General features: G+C 32.8%; 3 protein-coding genes across 5 annotated transcripts; 2 read left to right on the plus strand and 1 right to left on the minus strand.

Annotated features, from left to right (window-relative positions):
- Positions 1 to 1,067: 1,067 nt before the first annotated feature.
- LOC110229040 lies at positions 1,068 to 2,048 on the plus strand. Its single transcript, XM_021027785.1, has one exon. The coding sequence runs from the start codon at positions 1,068 to 1,070 to the stop codon at positions 2,046 to 2,048; it is 981 nt and encodes a 326-aa protein (XP_020883444.1).
- Positions 2,049 to 3,906: 1,858 nt separating this feature from the next.
- Positions 3,907 to 7,354, plus strand: LOC9314741 (probable cadmium/zinc-transporting ATPase HMA1, chloroplastic). Of its 3 annotated transcripts, none has more exons than XM_021029772.1 (11): positions 3,907 to 4,472; positions 4,545 to 4,695; positions 4,774 to 4,958; positions 5,039 to 5,185; positions 5,269 to 5,464; positions 5,547 to 5,659; positions 5,765 to 6,006; positions 6,089 to 6,194; positions 6,277 to 6,658; positions 6,745 to 7,022; positions 7,107 to 7,354. In XM_021029772.1, the coding sequence occupies exons 1-11, from the start codon at positions 3,999 to 4,001 to the stop codon at positions 7,257 to 7,259; spliced, it is 2,427 nt and encodes an 808-aa protein (XP_020885431.1). In that variant the 5' UTR covers positions 3,907 to 3,998; the 3' UTR covers positions 7,260 to 7,354. The 3 variants fall into 3 exon arrangements, with proteins under 3 accessions (XP_020885431.1, XP_020885432.1, XP_020885433.1); XM_021029773.1 differs by having other exon boundaries at positions 6,277 to 6,652; XM_021029774.1 differs by having other exon boundaries at positions 4,780 to 4,958.
- Positions 7,355 to 7,368: 14 nt separating this feature from the next.
- On the minus strand, positions 7,369 to 8,534 carry LOC9314742 (transcription factor MYB44). Its single transcript, XM_021029775.1, has one exon. The coding sequence runs from the start codon at positions 8,440 to 8,442 to the stop codon at positions 7,513 to 7,515; it is 930 nt and encodes a 309-aa protein (XP_020885434.1). The 5' UTR covers positions 8,443 to 8,534; the 3' UTR covers positions 7,369 to 7,512.
- Positions 8,535 to 19,995: the final 11,461 nt, after the last annotated feature.

Below are 19,995 nucleotides of genomic sequence, written 5' to 3' on the forward strand. Positions count from 1 at the left end.
TGTCGAATACAATTACGGTGAAAAGTGTGCTTCTGCGAACACATTAACGTATGAAGGTTTAGGTAACGGTCTAATAAAAGCGCTTCTCCACAGATTATGCAATCTTCATCTAGACCTTCTTCGTAGTCATAATCACATAACTTTACCTCTTTAACAGCTACTTCCACTTCAACTTTAACAACGAAACCGCGATTTCCGTGGAAATTGAACTTACACCGGTGCGAGCCAGAGAGGATCAAGAACGTCGATGGGAACTAGAGAACAGGGTAACCAATTCTTCAGATAGTTTTCGAAAGATGTTGTTGCGGACGGAGCTGTGGATATTTGGCTTGGACAACAGGTTATACACATATCTAGTGCATATTTCCTCTCCATTATATAGGTAAACATTAGGAACCTCGGAAACGATTTCTACTGCTTCTTTTTCGATTCCTTGGATCCTTATTAAAACAGAGATTGAAGATTTGGAAGCGTCAGGGTACGTTGTAGATCCATAGTGCTTAACCTCCCATGAGCTCGATGCTTGCTTCTTCTGCAAGTTCTCTTCTCTCTCCTTCTTCCGAAACTCCACCATGTTATCCTCCACCATTCTCCGCTGAGCTTCATCCGCACTGATTAGGTATGGTCTAAGAAACCTGGTCAATCGCTTCATCGAATCAACCAGAAGAAAAAAAAAAATTCTGAAGGAATTGGTATTACTAATCACGAGAATGCCACAAGTTTGTGGCTAGAAAGTTTGATAATCAGTGCATAGCAAAGACTACTAAGCGTAATATATAGAGAAATATATTTTGATAAAAAGGAAATTAGGGTTTTGATTTAGATAGCCACAAGCTATGAAATTAGAAAATATAACAATTATCCACAACCTTTCTTCCTAGCTACTAGTATATTGCTAGGAAGAAAGGTTGTGGAGACTGCTAGACTCACCATCATCTCTGATTGCTCGCGTCTATAAGGCAAAGTACTATGCATCAAAACCGTTTCTGGAAGCCAAAATAGGGTATAGACCGTCATACGCATGGCGAAGTATTATGTTTGGTCGAGAGCTATTAGAGCGAGGACTCATGAAGTCTATTGGGAATGGACAAGACACAAGTATATGGGCTGATAAGTGGATTGTTGATGATTACCCAAGACGACCTATTAACAAAGAGCTCTTCATGGATTTGAACCTCCGTGTTGCATCTTTAATAACACCGCAGGGAGAATGGAACTTACCAAGAATGCAGCAGCTTTTCCCTCCCGGTGATGTGATCCAGATCAGCTCATTTCCTCCGGCAGTTAATCTTAAGGATAGGTTTGTTTGGGCTTATACTAAGGATGGCAAGTACTCTGTTAAAAGCGGGAACTGGGTCCTAAAAAGGGAGGCTACTTCGATGGAGGTGATATCTGATAATACTCAGGCCGTCAATTTGATAAAAGAGAAGGCATGGAACATAGTCACTGTCCCGAAAATCAAGCTGTTTTTTTTGAGAGCTCTTTCTGGTGCTTTGGCAGTGGCAGAGTGTCTTCGACACCATGGGCTACAAACTAACCCGATTTTCTCACTTTGTAGAGTTGAGGAAGAAACTGTGTCACATGTACTTTTTAAATGTACTCTAGCAGCTCAAGGTTGGCTTCTTTCTAGTTTACCAGCTCCAGCTCAAGGATTCTTTGCTTCGGTGATGGACAACATTCAACACCTTTTAAGTATAATGAAAGATGAGAGTATTCCTACCCATATCAGAACTGCAATTCCCTGGATCTTATGGGAAATTTGGAAAGCACGGAATTCGACTCTTTATGCAGGTAAACATAACGATGGCAACATTCTGCTAGCTACAGCCTTTGAGGAGGCAGAGGAGTGGATGCAACAACACCACAATCTTACACGTGATCAGCATGTTGAGACAAGGAGAAGCCCACATAATGTCCAACGATGGCTCAGGCCGGTTGTTGGTGTGTTAAAATGTAATGTGCACGCATCATGGGTTAATGATTCTGCTTTTTGTGGTGGATCTTGGATTTTACGAAATCACAATGGGGATGCTCTCTTTCATGCTTGAGACGCTTTTACTCCGATGTTCAATCGCATTGCTGCGGAACTCAAGTGTATCCTCTGGTCCTTACAAAGCTTACATGAGCTGCAAATTCATTCGTGTGAAGTATGGTCCGATTGTTCTGCGGTGATTTCAGCACTGCAGAAACCGGATGATTGGCCCAAGTATAGGTCTCAGCTTAATAAAATTTTACAAGTGATCCAGGTGATGCGGGAGGTCAAATTTATGCTCTCTTCACCGAAAGCTAACTCTGTAGCTAGGGAGATCGCTTGTAGTGTCACTAGGGATGGAAGATTGAGATCATACCTTGCGCTTGGAGGACCTTCTTGGCTGTAGGATTGCATTGCGAGAGATCGAGATCGAGGAGGGTAAGGTTTTGCTCCGGTTTTTCTGGCCTTGCAGGCCTCTGTTTTCTTCTTCATTGTTTTATTTCTCTGTTCTTGGTTGCTCTGTTTTTGTTCACTGTAACATTTATTGGTTTGTTCTTCGATTAATATATTCAGCGACAAAAAAAAAAAAAAACTACTAGTATATTGCTATATTTAAAAGGAAATAACGTAAATTCCCCAAGCTAACTTAAAATTAAATTTCTTATTTTTTTGGTTGAATCTTTTAGAAACAAAAGATTTATCTAGCGAAATTCACATTTCAATATTAAGAACTAACATTTAATAAGAAATTAATTTTCATTTTCTAATGAGAAATCATTCACATCATGTCATATTTTTATAGGAAAACTCCAAAAAAAAACTATTTACTTTTTGTTTGGACGTTTAATTTCCGAATTTTTTCGGTTTGAAGAAAATACACAATCTAATATGGGTCTGAATGGTAACAGCGTTTTTTGTTATGCGGGGAAAGCGGTATTATAGTGCGGTATGGTTCAACTGCGGTACGTACGGAAGAAAAGTATTTGCGGGACAAGTGCGGTTTGTACAAAATAAGCGGTGCGGAATAATGTTTAATTGGTGAAAAACTAATTTGCGGGATACATATATAATTTATAACGAATAATATAATTATAAATTTAAATTGTTTATTTATTGTTATTGAAATGATATTTTCATCTACTTACTTATGAACTTTAAAAAACAAAATCTATTTAGAATTAATTAAGCTGATTTTATTCATTAAAATCGTGAAAATACATTTTAAATGTAAAAAATACATCATAAGTGAATTTTTTTTTTTAAAAAATGGCATGTTTAAAAACTAAAAAGTAATCATTTATGAAAATTATTAACAACTTAAATTAAAAACATTTTTTTAGTAAAGTATGTTATTTGTTAAAATATGTAGTTGTTATTAAACTCCTTTATTAATCTCAAATAAATAAATAAAATAACACTATTTTGCTTTTCAGTGCGGAATTTGAGAAAACCACTAGGTAATTTGAAGTTGTTGTAGGTATATGCGTTCCATAGTGTAATACCCTGTCTTAAAAAACGCAAACAGTATTTTTCTTCTTTTATTGGAAAACGCAAATTATATGGAACTCATATGAAATCCGCACTTTTTAATGTCTCCATTCAAAGCCTATAAGTGTGGGATTGAATACCCAAAAAAATAAATCTGGTTATTTTCATACCCACCATCTCAAAACAAAAACAAAATTTCAGTTTTATCTTTACCATCTCAACTACTTATTAATTTTTAAATGACATGACATTAATTTTATTTTTATTTGAAAAAAAATAATTTTATCAATATTTTGATTTTATTAAATTTGATTTTTTAATTAAAAAAAAATTAGAAGAAAATCTTTAAAAAAATAATCTTCTTCTGTTCTTCAAACTTTCGTTTTCAAAAACGCTAATTTTGAATTTTGATAACAAAACAGAGCAAAGGGCCACCAACATAATGAGGCCATATTACAACATCTTTCGTATAACTCCAAATACTCTCTTCTTTCATCATCATCTTCCACCTCCGAGTCCGAGATCAGAATCCTAGACTATGGAATCTGCTGCTCTTCTACATTCTTCTCTAACTAGATTCTCTTGTCGTCAAAACTCCACTCTCCGTCTCTCTCGACTCAACTCTACCACTCTCCCCAGAGATGTTCTAATTCGCACCACTAACTCCAATACTCTTCCCCGAAGATCACTTCGTCTTTTTGCCAAAGCTGCGTGCGAAAACCATCATCACTATCACCATGAGCACGATCATCATCATCACCAAAACCATCACCAACATTGCTGTTCCGTAGAACTCACGGTATCTAATCATCTTCAGAAGTTGTTGCTCAAGTTCGCTAAAGCTATTGGATGGATTCGCTTAGCCAATTTCCTCAGAGAAAATCTCCATCTTTGTTGCTCATCCGTCGTACTCTTCCTCGCCGCAGCGGCCTGTCCTCACTTGATGATTCCTAAACCTTACATTACACCAATTCAAAACTCCTTCATGATTGTTGCTTTCCCTCTTGTTGGAGTAAGATTTCTCAACTTCTCTGCACTCTGTTTTTTCGACGAAACAGAACGCTAAAACAGAGTCGTTATTTAGATTTCAGCATCTCTTGACGCACTTATGGATATAGCTGGAGGAAAAGTGAACATCCATGTTTTAATGGCATTAGCTGCTTTTGCTTCTGTGTTTATGGGAAATGCTTTAGAAGGAGGATTGCTTCTAACCATGTTCAATCTTGCTCATATCGGTACGATTACGAACTTGTGTAATTCTAAGGTTTCATGATATGTTTTCGATGAAGTGTTGTGACATTTCTTTTATGTAGCTGAAGAGTTTTTCACTAGTAGGTCCATGTTGGATGTTAAAGAGTTGAACGAGAGTAATCCAGATTCTGCATTGGTGATTGATGTGAATGATGAAAATGTACCAAACTTCTTCGATTTGACATACAAAAGCGTACATGTGAAGAATGTAGAAGTTGGATCCTATATTTTGGTAGGAACTGGTGAGGTATGTGTGAAACTCTGTCTCTCTGCTTTCGATTTCTCGATATTCTTAAACTCTTAATACAGGATTTTACTTGAATTTAGATTGTGCCTGTGGATTGCCAAGTCTATCAAGGTAATGCAACCATAACAATTGAGCATTTGACTGGGGAAGTGAAGCCATTGGAAGCAAAAGCTGGAGATAGAGTTCCTGGTGGTGCAAGAACTTTGAATGGCAGAATTATTGTGAAGGTATATATATTTTGTAGCAAAGTACTTTAGCTTGGTTTATTTAGAACTCTCAAGGTGATGGTTCTTCAATGGACTATAAACAGGCTACAAAGGCGTGGAATGAGTCGACACTTAACAAGATTCTACAATTGACTGAGGAAGCACACTCTAATAAACCCAAACTTGAGAGATGGCTTTATGAGTTTGGTGAGATTTATAGCAAGGTGGTGGTTGTTTTGTCAGTTGCTATTGCCTTCCTTGGTCCGTTCTTGTTCAAGTTGCCGGTTCTCGGAACCACAGGTATAGTGATCCTTTCCTTTTTTTGTTGAGATTGTTTTTGACTAGTTACTTTGATTTGGTTTCTGTTTGATGATGGACACAGCATGTAGAGGATCAGTTTACAGAGCATTGGGATTTCTGGTGGCGGCGTCACCGTGTGCCTTGGCAGTTGCTCCATTGGCTTATGCTACTGCAATAAGTTCTTGTGCAAGAAAGGTATAATATGTGTGTCAAGTGACAGTTGTGATGACTAAACAATGCATATGTCTTTTATTGCTTGGTAGATGTATCTTCATGTGTAAGATGTGCATTTTTTTGTAGGGAATATTGCTGAAAGGTGGGCAAGTACTGGATGCTCTAGCTTCTTGTCATACTATTGGTTTTGATAAAACCGGGACCTTAACAACCGGAGGCCTTACATGCAAAGCAATTGAACCCATTTATGGGCATCATCAAGAAGGAAATAATGAAAGTGTAAATCCTTGTTGTATGCCAAATTGTGAAAATGAAGCATTAGCTGTAGCAGCTGCTATGGAGAAAGGTACCACACATCCTATTGGAAGGTATATATTGCTTGTTCAACAGAATCAAACTCTATCTTTTCCTAAATCATTGATGTTTATGACACATACCATATTTTTGCAGAGCCATGGTTGACCACAGTGTTGGGAAGGACCTCCCTTCTGTTTCTGTTGAAAGCTTTGAGTATTTTCCTGGTAGAGGCCTTACTGCTACTGTTAACTGTATTGAGGTACAAGCATATTATCTACTAGATAATGTGACATCTATATCTAGTGTTGTCTCTCACTACAACTTTTATTGCTTTGCTATAGTCAGTAACCGAAGGTAGGAAACTGCGGAAAGCGTCACTTGGTTCAGTAGAATTCATTACTTCGCTCTTCGAATCACAAGATGAGTCTAGAAAGATCAAGAATGCTGTAAATTCTTCATTGTACGGAAATGACTTTGTTCATGCTGTTCTTTCACTTGATCAAAAGGTAACATTGATTCACCTCGAGGATCAGCCTCGTCGAGAGGTATCAAAAGTTCTAACAGAACTTAAGAGCTGGGGTAAAATGAGAATAATGATGTTAACTGGAGACCATGAGTCAAGTGCTTGGAGAGTTGCAAATGCTGTGGGTATTGATGAAGTCTACTGCAACCTAAAACCAGAAGACAAACTTGATCATGTCAAAAACATCTCAGAAGGTTCAGGTGAAATTATCTTCTCAAAAATAGATATAATGTTATAGAAGAACCATAAGTCTAAAACTAAATTCAAGAGATTGTTTTTGGTTTAGGTGGAGGAGGTTTAATCATGGTGGGAGAAGGCATTAACGATGGTCCAGCTTTAGCAGCTGCAACCGTAGGAATTGTTCTTGCTCAACGTGCAAGTGCCTCGGCTATAGCCGTTGCTGATGTCTTACTTCTTCAAGACAACATCACTGGTGTTCCTTTCTGTATCGCCAAATCCCGCCAAACAACATCACTGGTCAAGCAAAACGTGGCTATTGCGTTAACCTCGATATTCTTAGCCGCTCTTCCATCAGTTCTCGGATTTCTTCCCTTGTGGTTGACGGTAAATCATAGCTACTCTCTAAAGCTTTTAAAACAGTTTCTCTAAAGCTTTTAACACATATCTTTGCATTAGGAATCATCATAGGTACTATTACATGAAGGCGGAACACTTCTCGTTTGCCTTAACTCGATTCGCAGTTTAAACGATCCATCCTGGTCATGGAAACAGGACATTGTTCATGAACTTCACCTCAGCAAAACCCATCAGCAACATAAAACGTATAGAGATGGGAATTGATAACTAAGTGGTTTGTACTAGTACCGTCGCATAATCGCATTAGGACATCACAAACTTTGTTCTCATGAACACTTTTATGGACCAATTTCATCAAATCTAAGACATGTAATGATCAAAATCAATACATTTATTCAGTTTTATTCGAATGAATTCAATCTCAAATCATGAAATTAGCCCTCTTTCTCTGCATTTGCTACACAATTCTTCGCGCATTTTCGACTGAAAAACGATTTGATTCATCTCTTCTTTCTCACTACTCGATCTTACCTATTCCAATAAACTCTCTAAACCCTACATTACGACCATTAGTTCCTTGCACCATACACGAACTACCTCCTCCTCCGCCGCCAGTTCCTCCGCCGTTCCCTCGCTGTAAATCCGCCATATAATTCCTAACCTCCGTCTTAATCATCTCATGCACCACCGTCATAAAATCTCCACCAAATCCAGAAATCTCTCTTTCCTTCTCCTCTACCTCTCTCTTCACCGGAAACAACTCCACCGGAGTTGACTCGTTGACCCAAGGCAAAGACAAACTCAAACAAGTCATCGGATCTTTCTTCTCCTCCGACGACGATGACTCAATCACCACTCCACCAGCTCTCGCCGTCGGTTTAATAACATGAGAAGAAGAAGAAACCGGCAAAACAAATCCACTAGATTGCGATTGCTCGCTGACGTCAGATCCCGTTGGACTTAGCGCCGTCAACACAATTCCTCCACCTCCTCCACTCGCCGTCCGTTTTAACGGCTTTTCATCTGTTAAATTACCATCATACCCTCCATTACCACCGAAATCACAACTCTGCCCTTCCTCTCCTCCGCCACCGCCGCCGCCGCTACATTTCCGCTTCAGCGTTGAGTTCCAATGATTCTTAATAGCGTTATCGGTGCGACCATTGAGAAGCCGTGCAATCGTAGCCCACTTGTTACCGAACCGAGCGTGCGCTAGTATAATCGTATCGTCTTCCTCCGCCGTGAATCCACGGTGTTCAACCTCCGGAGATAGCTGATTACACCACCGGAGACGGCAAGATTTACCGGAACGCCCAGGGATTGATTTGCTTATCAGAGACCAGTTCCTTGGTCCGTGCTTTTGAACCAGCGTTTGTAACAGATCGTCTTCTTCAGGACTCCATGGTCCTTTGATCCGATCCATTTCTTTCCGGGTCGAACCAGCCATCGTCGGATCTTTTTTATATTTTAAAATAATCAAATCGTTTAAAACGCGTTTCTTTTGTTTGTGGATTTGGAGAAGAAAGAAACGATTTCAGAGGATAAGTGTGAAGAGAAGAGAAGTATTTATACGAGATGTGATGGTTAGAAAGGTCACCGGTTCTACCGGTAACATTTTATCGTTATTTAACAAGAACTTAAATTAACTAATTTAATTTTTTAGTAACTGTTGATTGGATTATTTATGTACATTATGTTTTTAAGATCTGCAACCGAATCAAATTTAAATAGTAAGTAAACTGAAACATAACTAAAATTTAAATATATGTCGTTTGGTTTTATTCGGTTTTAAAATAGAAAATGTTTAAAAAAATTATTTTATTTAACTATATAGAATGTTTTACGAATTTTTATGCAAATTTTAAATATATTTGATATTTTATAATTTTATGTTTTTACAGGCTTTTTATAAATGGTGAAAAAATTAAATTAAATACTAAATAAAAAAATTTTAAAAAGAAAATTTAATGTATGTATTTTAAATCAGAACATCATATATTTTGAAACATATAAAGTAGTAGTTAAAATTCTAAGAAGTAAAATTTAGATAGCACCAAACAGAAGTATTTTCTTATAACCAAACAACCTAAACTAAATAAACTAAACTTCATTAAATTTATTGACAAAAAAAAAAACTTCATTAAATTTATATTCTACTAATCTACTATTATATAAATTATTATGTATTTATATTTCTAACTAGAAATATATAAACTAAAATATCAAATATTAAATAATTTTTATGTAGTTTAAATTTTTGTAAAACTGTTTAAAATTTTTAAGTAGTAACTTTAATTTTTCGTAATATTTAAATTTAATTAATTAAGTATGAAGATGTAACGTGAGTAGTCTAAAAATAGAGAAATTGTTAAAAATACCCCTTTTTCAATACCCCTTTTCAAAAATGCCCCCTTTGAGAGTCCATTTTTAAGTTTGCCCTCTTTTAATTTTTAATGACCATTTTACCCTTATTTGAAACAAAATTAGGTCCACAAAATACAAAATATTTTTTGGCGGGAAAAGTAATCCCGCAATTTTCCCGCCAAAACACTTGTAAAAACCTTTTAAAAACCTTGTAAAATTTTCCCGTAAAAATTTTTCCCGCCAAAAAATTTTTTTTGCGGGAAAAGTGATTCCGCAATTTTTTTTGCGAAATTTTTTTGGCGGGAAAATTTTTGGCGGGAAAAATTTACAAGGTATTTTAAAGGTTTTTTACAAGGTATTTACAAGTGTTTTGTAAGGTTTTACAATGTATTTTAAAAGGTTTTACAAGGTACTTTTAAGGTTTTATAAGGTATTTATAACTTGTAAAACCTTATAAAAAACTTGTAAAACCTTATAACTTGTAAAAACCTTATAAAAAAGCTTGTAAAATCTTATAATATCTTATAAATACCTTGTAAATACGTTGTAAAACCTTTTAAAATACATTGTAAAACCTTATAAATACCTTGTAAAAAACCTTTAAAACACCTTGTAAATTTTTGGCGGGAAAAATTTTCCCGCCAAAAATTTCACGCCAAAGAAATTGCGGAATTAATTTTCCCGCAAAAAAAATTTTTTGGCGGGAAAATTTTTTGGCGGGAAAAAAATTTTTACGGGAAAATTTTACAAGGTATTTTAAAGGTTTTACAAATTTTTACAAGCGTTTTGGCGGGAAAAATTGGGGGATCACTTTTCCCGCCAAAAAATATTTTGTATTTTGTGGACCTAATTTTGTTATATTTCCTTATATATTTATAATATCTTTTATTAAAAGAAGGGTAATTTAGTCATTTTGTACATAAAAGGGGTATTTTTAAAAATGGACATCCAAAAGGGGCATTTTTGAAAAAGGGTATTGAAAAAGGGGCATTTTTGTGAGTCTCCCCTAAAAATAACACACCGGCTTGTAATAATTGTAACGTATTTGAATATAAAAGAAAAAAAAAAAAAGAAGAAGAAGCACGTCAGCGATTGGCGGTGCGATTGGGGAAAATGCGTCTGAGAGTGACGTTAAAAAAAAGAGAGAATCTTTCCAAGAAAACGGTTGGGGATTTGGGATACAGCTGTTTAGTGGACATGTGTCAACTGAATATGTAACTGTGTGTGATAGAGAGAGTACATTTGTGGTACTTGAGAGAGCGTTTCACAGGTGGAGCGTTTCGTTTTCTCATTTTTTTTCCTTTTTTGTTGTGTTAAAAAAAAAAACATTTCGTTTTCAATTAAAAAGCACTAACGCAAAATTGTAATTTGCGTATTTAAATTGATGTATCTATACATATTAGAAACGTATAAGTAAAGTATCCATACTTATTGAGTGATTCCAGTTTCTTGATTTTGTATTTTTGATTAAAATGAAGATAAGGATGACGTTAAAAAGGGGGTTTAGGTTTTTTGTTGGATTCTTCAAAGACTTTTCTGACTAATAAGGAAGCCAGCCTGTATACCATTATTATTACTTTTTTTTTATATACAAAAATCAGTTATTTTGGATATTCAAAAATAAGATGCTTACGAAAACGACAAGTAGAGAGTTTTCAGAGCCTATCGTTACTATTCTTGTTATAATTTGTTAAAAATCGTTACTTCTCTTTTTATAATTTATTTTCACTATTTAAATCTCTAACAAGAAAAAAAAAAATTTGTCAAAATTCTAACTTTCTTGTTTTCATTCAATCACTCAAGAGCATTTAGATCTAAGTGCATTACTACAAGACTTGAAAGAACAATTATTTTGATGTTTAAAACAACAAGGTTTTTAATTTCTCGTAGTACTAATGTTAAAGCGGATAATCTGGCACGAAAAGTTCGTACAGAACCGCTTTATATCACATATGTAAACAACATTCCCCAAAAATAGCTCTTTTGAGCTATAAGTAGTTTCGGATGACAAAAAAAAAAAACAACAAGGTTAAAAATGGTAACAAGTGAAATTTGATAATCTGACGATAATTCCATAATAGTTCGGAGAAAAAAATTGTAAAACACGTCAAAAACTAACTAAAACAAAAGAATTCTTCCATTTTTTAAACAAATCAAATTCTTTTTTTTTTCTTATGTGACTTTTCTTTCCTTCTATTTATTCTATTTTGATCGAGTTGAATCAGAATCAGCAAGATAAGCAGCCGAACGTTAAGGAGGTGAACCAGAGCAGTGTGCTTGTGCTGAAGAAGGAGACTTTGGAGAAGTACTCCTAATGGGTATGGGTTGAAGACCATATCCACGGGCAAACAGATCACAATTACAAGTACCTGGGAGCATACCGATGGAATGAACGAAATACGAACCTCATTACCGATTGATAGGGGAGGGTACCTCGGGGGTTACCTCGCGACAACTTCAAATAAACGTTTTGATTTGTCTTTCTTCGCACTTGAATGACCTCATTGTCACTTCATCCCTCTCCTTTCAGTCGAGTCACTTCGTACCTTTCAGCTCTATCAGCAGGCCCTTTCTTTTGCAATACTTAAGAAGGTGGGAGGATCCGAACGAATTCTGCTTTCATTTCCCCGGTATGGAGCACTGAGTCCCGACTCTACGAACCCGAGGAAAGGCTGCACAGCAGTAGTAAGGGCGTTAAGACCGGAGTTTGTGTTCTTATTTTTCTTTAGCAGTGAATAGAGAGTGCCATGGGAACAAATACACGGTTTCTTATAGATTTTACTTATACAATTCCGAAAAAGATTGAACATGATGAAGATCTCTTGTAAATTACAATATACAATTCCAAAAAAATGTGCAGGTATTGTCATGATTAAGATAAAACTGAAGATGTTGCTATATAACTTTGAGAACATGATAAGTTAAGTAATCAAAATTCCTATAAGCTATAACATCTCTAAAAGATTTATGTCGAAATAAAGTCCCTTTTATTTGTCGTTTTATTTGTTGTCAACATACTCATCTACCAAGGAATACGTTAAACCGTACATCAGCCGTGTACCGCACAAAAACGTCGCACATGTTCCAATGCCAAAAGGGACCTTCGTGAGCTTCCTCGTTCTCTTCTTTCAAGTAATAATTAGATAAAGAGAGATATTGAAAAGAGTTCTTAAGATTCTGTCTAATTATCTTAAGATTTAGGACATAGATTAATCAAGAAGGTGTCATCAATGGAGATACGGAATGAGATTTTCCCTTATTGGTCCATCGTATCTACTACCAAATTCTTCCTTCCTTCCCATAATTGTATACTTACCACTAATTATTTGCTGATATTTAGTATTTATGTAGTAGTATTTTCTTATTCAAATATAATGACATTGACCAAGTAAAATGTATTCCACAATTTAATATTGTGTGTGGTCCGCAATTGTACCTTTACTAGATCATAACCCGTGCTGGAACAGCACAGATGAAATTTTAATTTTTAATTATTTATATAAAGTTGGATTATTGTTTGTTTTATAGTACAATTTTAATAATTTTTTACATATACAATGACATATAAGGATTTTTTATTTTTTTTGATGAGAAAATATTAGGGGTGGGATACGGTTTTTCGGTTTAGTATCGTTTTTTTCGTTTTATAGAAAAGTGAAACCATATAGAAACCGTATGTAATTCGGTTTAGTTACAGTTCGATTTTTACGATTTTTTACTTTTTTTTGGTTAAAAATAAAACGTATGTATTTGATATATGCTGGTAGTAAGTGAAAAAAAAAAGCGTATATAATAAACATATTTTGGTATATAATAAGATTAAATTCAACCCGTGCGTACCTATATTTTTATTTTAGAATCCCAATGAAAAAATTGTGTGCACAATCCATCATTCATTATTTTCATATACACTTATAGAATCAAAATTTTAAATATTTAGAGGTGTCAAACCTTATTTAACTCATCTCATCATATAATCTTAACATGGTTTCGGTTATAAAGATCATAACTCTTTTTATCATATAATATATTACATTTAACATGCTGCTTGCTATAAATATTTTAAATATTTATGCTTTGAAAAATAAAATTAGAGTATTTATGACTTTTATCTTTTGATTTATTAAATATTTATGATATTCTTTAAAAATTATATTAAACTATTTTTAAATTTTTCCAAATTAAAATATTTTTATTTTTATTGTAGAATATAAAATTAAGAATTTTTAAAAATAATTGTATGAACTTAAATATAAATATTCAAATAGTTATAAGGATCATAACTCATTCCATCATATAATACATTATATTTAACCCACCGTCTATTATAAATATTTTTTAAATATATTTATTTTAAGAAAACCAAATTAGTGTATGTATAATTTTTTATTTTTTTTATTTATTAAGTATTGATGATATTTGTTTTTAAATATCAAGTAAAACTATTTTTAAATATTCCAAATTAAAATATTTAAAATTTTATCGTAGTATATAAAATTATATATTTTAAAAAATATATGAAATTGAATATAATTACTCAAATTCTGACCCGTTATTCAGGCAGAATTTTTGTTGAATTTGTTTTTGTTTAAAATAAATATATCATCCAAGTCTAAATTTTTGGCTCGTTAATTTTTTTTCATAAATTGAATAATTTATATTCGTTTTAAAAAATTCAAATCATGGCATATGCAGAAAAAAAAATCTATTTTTTATTATTATATGGATGATATGATGATTTATTTGTTTCACAATAATAGAATCATATAAAGATGAGAGGTGAAATATAATGATTAATAACAAATTAATAAAGTAAGTTAGATATCAAATCTTATATATTCATTTTGATTGGTCATTTAATAATAATAATAATAATAATAATGTATTTTTCGTTTTTATAATTAAATTAAATTAATTAAATTGTATAAATTGACTTTTTTATCTTTGATGAGGTGAATTAATTTACTCTTTAAATTTTTTATCTCTAATGGTATTTTTAAGTAAATTTTTACAAAAGAAAAGGTTAGTTAAGGGTATCTTATAAAGTGTACTCCCCAAATAATAGTATAGGATATCTCATTTGATAAGTTTGCATTCGCTTCACGTGAGATTTGATTAATGTCTCTCGTTTTTTGTTTTCTTAACCCATGTACGTAAAAGTACTAGATAATTGAAATTGTGTGAACCTGAACCAAATACTGAGATAGCTCTCATATACCGAACAATGAGATGTGATAGCACTTCTGCGAGTAAGAGTCCCTCGCCTACACGTTTTATGAATAAATCTATGAACATTGTATGTTTAATAATAAAAAAATTTGTTGTGTTTGTTGGCTTTTTTTCTGTTGTATTAGAAGATTTGCCTCTAGGTTGAATGTGATATCACTGATATATATGTATGTCAATGTGATTTTTGTTTTGTCGTGATTTTTGTCAACTATTGTAGTTTTTCATGCTAATTAATATGCTATGTCCCTTGAATCCTTGATGTATTTTAAAAGTCTTGGTTAATGATGTTAGTCGTTAGAGAATGCATTACATTATTAAGAAGCACGTCCTTCAAAGTATTCTAATTATTTTCCTTTAAAAAAGTATAACTTTTTATTACGAAATTTGAGGGAGAATGTATTGTAACTCAATTCTTAAATTATATTCTTTCACGAGTAAGGAAATTATTCCGTTTGGTCTGTCTCAATTCCATTATATATATACTCACATCGAGACGTAATGTCTACTTTTGTCAAGAGAAAAAGCATGTGACTCCCGGGGAAAAAAAAAAGCATGTGACCATATATATCTCATTTCCTTATAAAGCTATCTCTCGAAATGAGTTTATTATAACTATTCAAAAGTTTTTTGTTCAGGTTCAATGCATATGTGAGACTGAGCATATTCCTTTATTAATTGATATCTTATAATCCAAAGTCGGAGATTTATGTAACGATATTGTCTCGAATATTTCGTGAACAAAAACCTAAAATATATTGATCCATTTTAACGAAGAAGATGTAACAAAAAAATGTAAATTAACGAGGCATTAGAAGTCAAAGAGACAGCTCATTCATTTGTGTGGTTACTGGTTACACTTTGAAATTGGAAGCAGGTTGTCGTCAAGTCAACTCGATAATATAGGTGAGATTTTGTTTTCAAATATCATTATGTCATTTTAATGTTAAACAAAAAAATAATACTACAAATTAGACATATATTTTTCCCTCTATATTCGCATTTAAATTGAATCTTTATATTTCACGTATATTTCTCAGCCGTTTGATAAAGATTAGTGTCTTCTTCCTTTTTAACATCTTAGAAGGTGTATTGAGTGAAAGATTTAGAGTGATTTGTATTAAAATGACAAATCATATGTTATTTAAAATAAAATTTTCTAAAACATCGTGTTATTTGATTAGTAATTTTAAAATTACTAAAATGTATAATCAAATCCACTTTTATTAGAAAAAATTTAAGTAATAGATTTAAAGTGATTTGAGTGATTTTAGATGAGATTTCAGAGAAATTCTTAGTTAAAAAATCAAACATCCAAATTTCATAGTTTTAGGTGAGATTTTAGAGAATTTTAATAACAAATTTCTTAATTCACTAAAAATCATCTCAAAACTCATTAAAGGGAAATTGGAAATAAAGGATATCTACTTAAAAACTTGTCCATATATCCCTTTTTCTTGTAAATTGGTCAAATAGGTTTTTTGAAAATAACAAACCCACTTTTCCCCTCATTTTCTCTCAAAATTAATAAAATTTTGATTTTAAAAACAAAACTTTGTAATCTATTTACAAAAATTAAATAGAAATCTAAACCTTCCACTTGAGAAAGAGTCTCTCAATCACCTAGACCTGATTAACTGTTTTTTTCCTGTAGTAGATGAACATGTCGGGGTAAAACAAAAAGGACCTTATTTGGGTTGAGTCGTTGTGACCAAGAATCCTATGTAGATCACGTATTCACGTGTTACATTCATTCCTATACTCTTTATTAGTTGGTGGATTGATATTATAAGATCTTGCAAATGTATGTATTAGTTGTATGCTGCGGAATCATGAGTAAAGTTTTTTTTTTTTTTTTTCATGAGTAAAGTTTCTCACATGAATGGTTGCTTAATAAAGTTATATCTCACTCTAGTATCTCTTACGTTAGATAATTGTATATTTTAAAAGCAGCTCCTCACACCTACGGCTGCGAATTAAAATCAATATAGTTACTTTTGTTTGCTGAGATGTGCAGTGATTCATTAGGACATGCTTGTAGTAGCATACCTGAACCATTTGCAATTTTGAATGTTTCCTATTTAAGCATTGGTATCTTATCTGACAGTAGCTTATCTTTCATATGACTAGTTGTTTACAGTAAGTCTACATATGACTAGTTGTTTACAGTAAGTCTGAAGCAAATTTGTCCTCTTCTTTCAGGTTTGATATATTTGTTGATCTATAGAAGAAAATCAAAGGAGCACGAGTACAAAAACAGGTAATTTTTAAATATACAGCTTAACATCTATAAATAGTCATAACTCTGAAAAACGAATACCCAAAGTTCTTGAAAAATAAGAAGACCCACAAATGGGATAGTCGGCTTATTGATTTCGTCACTGGTGAGTCCCCATCTCATGGAAAGACGGGTAAAAGTTGGGCTTTGGATTTCGACAGAATTTACGTTCCGGTAAACGTCAATAATAGTCACTGGATTTCTAATTGCGTCAACTTTGTTTTAAGAACTGTTGAAGTCTTCGATTGTTTCGGCAACAACAACAAAAGGAACGTAGAAATGTTTGCATACATTTTAGGGTTTAGAAAACGTTTTAGGTTTTAATCTTAGTCTAAAAACCGTAGACAACAACTTCTACATCTTGTAGATCGTAATCTAAACAATAAATATTCATTTAAATCGTAATCTAAAAAAAAATATTTTGTTTCCTTTTCTGAAAATTTACTTTCTATATTTAGAGCATTCTAAAACTTACACAATATCGTAGAATTTACATTCTAAACGAAGATTACAATTTTTAACGATGGCAGAAGATGTAGAAATTATTAGAACGGCTATTTTAAAATATTTAGAACATAGAGGAAAATGTAGAATGCATGTTCTAAATATTTTAGATATATGATTTTCGGATTTCTAAAATTCTCAGAACAGAAATCTAGTCTGAAATATGTAGAACATGTACAAAAATGCAGAATACACATTCTGAGTTTCGCAGAACTCTAGAAAACGTGTTCTACCAAAATTAGATGAAACTTTATCTATCAAAAAATCAATTTTTAAAAAACCAAATCTAAAAAATTTCACTTCAAATCACTTATACTCTTGTATATCTACCTGTTTTTATGATTATTTTTTTTAAAAACATTTAAATTAGGGTGTATGGGTAAAATCGTCCAAACTGATAATCTCACAAAAAAGGTGTATATGGACAAAGTTTTAAGTAGATATCCTTTATTTCTAATTTTCCCATTAAAACTTAAATCACTTTAAATTCTTCCTTCAATACACCCCCTTAATAACAGTGTTTTATTACAAAATTATCAAAAAGGAAAGAAAAAAGATTATTGTCTTATTTATAATTATATAAGGATTTTTTTGGATTTATTTGGTGAAATGGGGTAATTCTGAAATGATGTAATTTATGGACAACAATTGCATAAACACGCGGTCTCATTCTCGTAAACAAGATATTTTTAATCGCATATGGTAAAAAAATATGATATTATATAAAAAAAATATTAATATCTATAAAATCTATACACTATGCCATTAGTAAGAGCATCTCCAACCCCACTCTATTTTTTCCTCTAAATTATAATATAGAGCAAAATTCTCTCCAACCCTACTCTATATTCTACTCTAAAATAGAGTAAAAGTGAAGATTGCTCTATATATAGAGCAACTCTATAATTTTCCTCTATTTTTTACACTACCTCTATTTTAGAGCAAGAAATAGAGTAACACATTGGAGAGAATTCTACTCTATTATAAAGTTACTCTATTTTAGAGCAAAAATATAGAGCTTCGAGATGGTCTGAGACCATATACTATAATTATCCTAGATTTTTTTTTTTTTTTTTTTGTCGACATCCTAGAACTTTTCACTTATGTGTTTTTCGCCTGCCAATTTTTTTCTTAAACCAGATTAAATAAACTGCCAGGGACACGTGAAAGCAACGATCGATCACGTGGGGCCGAAGCAGACACTCGTGCCACTTGTTTCCCACCGGTCAGGCAGAATAAAAAAATTTACGAGGCGAACAAATTTGAGTAACCCAAAGTCTACTCTTAACCTTAGGCTTCGGTTGTTGGGTTCTTTGATAGTATGTACGTAATTATTCTATATGATATGACCCATTTATAGTCTTTAGATACAGGCCCATATATGAATGTGAGTAGTTTAGGACGACGGAAAAATAAGGTTTAATCGTTGATCACTATATGCTCATCACAAAGTATATCATTAAATGATTAAATAGATAAAATCACTTATACGTATAGAGCTTTCCAGTGTGGGGAATGTCTTTCCATTGGCTGTCCCGGCTTTTCGATATGCAGTTATCAGAGTGACACCGATGATTTGCAAGAAGCCTGCCTAATGATCTGCCCATTCAGTGAAAAGGGATTCCTAATCAAAACTTACCAACTCATGCATTTGAATCAAAACTTAGATACCTCACTGACACCGTCAAAATCTTTCACACGTAGTATTTTAGAATGTTAAAATCTATGACTATATGGTATCGGAATTTGGCAAACTCACAAGTTTGCATATGTACATTGCTTAGGCTAAAACAAGGAGGCCAATACCCATAAAGCCTAAACTAACGTAGAGCCTTAAATGAGGCCCAAAGCAAAAACAAATATTTTTCATTGGGGGTTTGAGATAAAGAATCAATGTTTATATTTTCTTAATATAAAGGACCATTTTAAAATGGTCAATAGAAAAAAAAGTGGATCTAAAAGAATTTGTGGTGTAAATATCTTCATATTGAAAAAAAAACCTATTTCAAATTTTGTTCTTCGATGTCATTGTGAAAAGTTATAGAAGACTTCAATTAAAAATTAATTGGCAATAAATTGAAAAGTCCATATCCATCATATACTAGTGTTAAATCATCTTCACTTCTAATGTGTGATGATATTCTAACAACTCACATGAAGAAATTCATGGCATGTCATTCTTAACGACATTTGAGATGTGAGGGACATTTTTATTTCAGTTGTTTTGCTTTGTTCCACGTTTGGTAAACGATTTGGCTGCTTTTCTCACGAATTTTTTTTTATGTTGGTTCTTGAAATTCGGTTCTTTCTAACAAATGAATGCAGATCCTGACTAAAAACCAGACAGATAATGTTTTAATGATATTAGAAAAAGAAATTTGAATCTAAAATACTACATATGAAAATAAATGTTTTATGTTTTGTAAATCCGTTATAAATTAGTGTTGGAAGCCTTTTGGTGATACTTAGAAAAGAAAAAATTACGATGTGTTTAAATTAATGTTGGAAACTATTTGGTGATACTTCATAGAGAAGAAAAAAAAAAACTTTATGTAAACGAAAATGGCGATAAGGTTTAAAAGAAAATCTGCATTCGCACATTCACACATTTATGGGCTCTCACGTGTT

Source organism: Arabidopsis lyrata (assembly GCF_000004255.2).
Source record: "Arabidopsis lyrata subsp. lyrata unplaced genomic scaffold ARALYscaffold_4, whole genome shotgun sequence".
NCBI lineage: Eukaryota > Viridiplantae > Streptophyta > Magnoliopsida > Brassicales > Brassicaceae > Arabidopsis > Arabidopsis lyrata.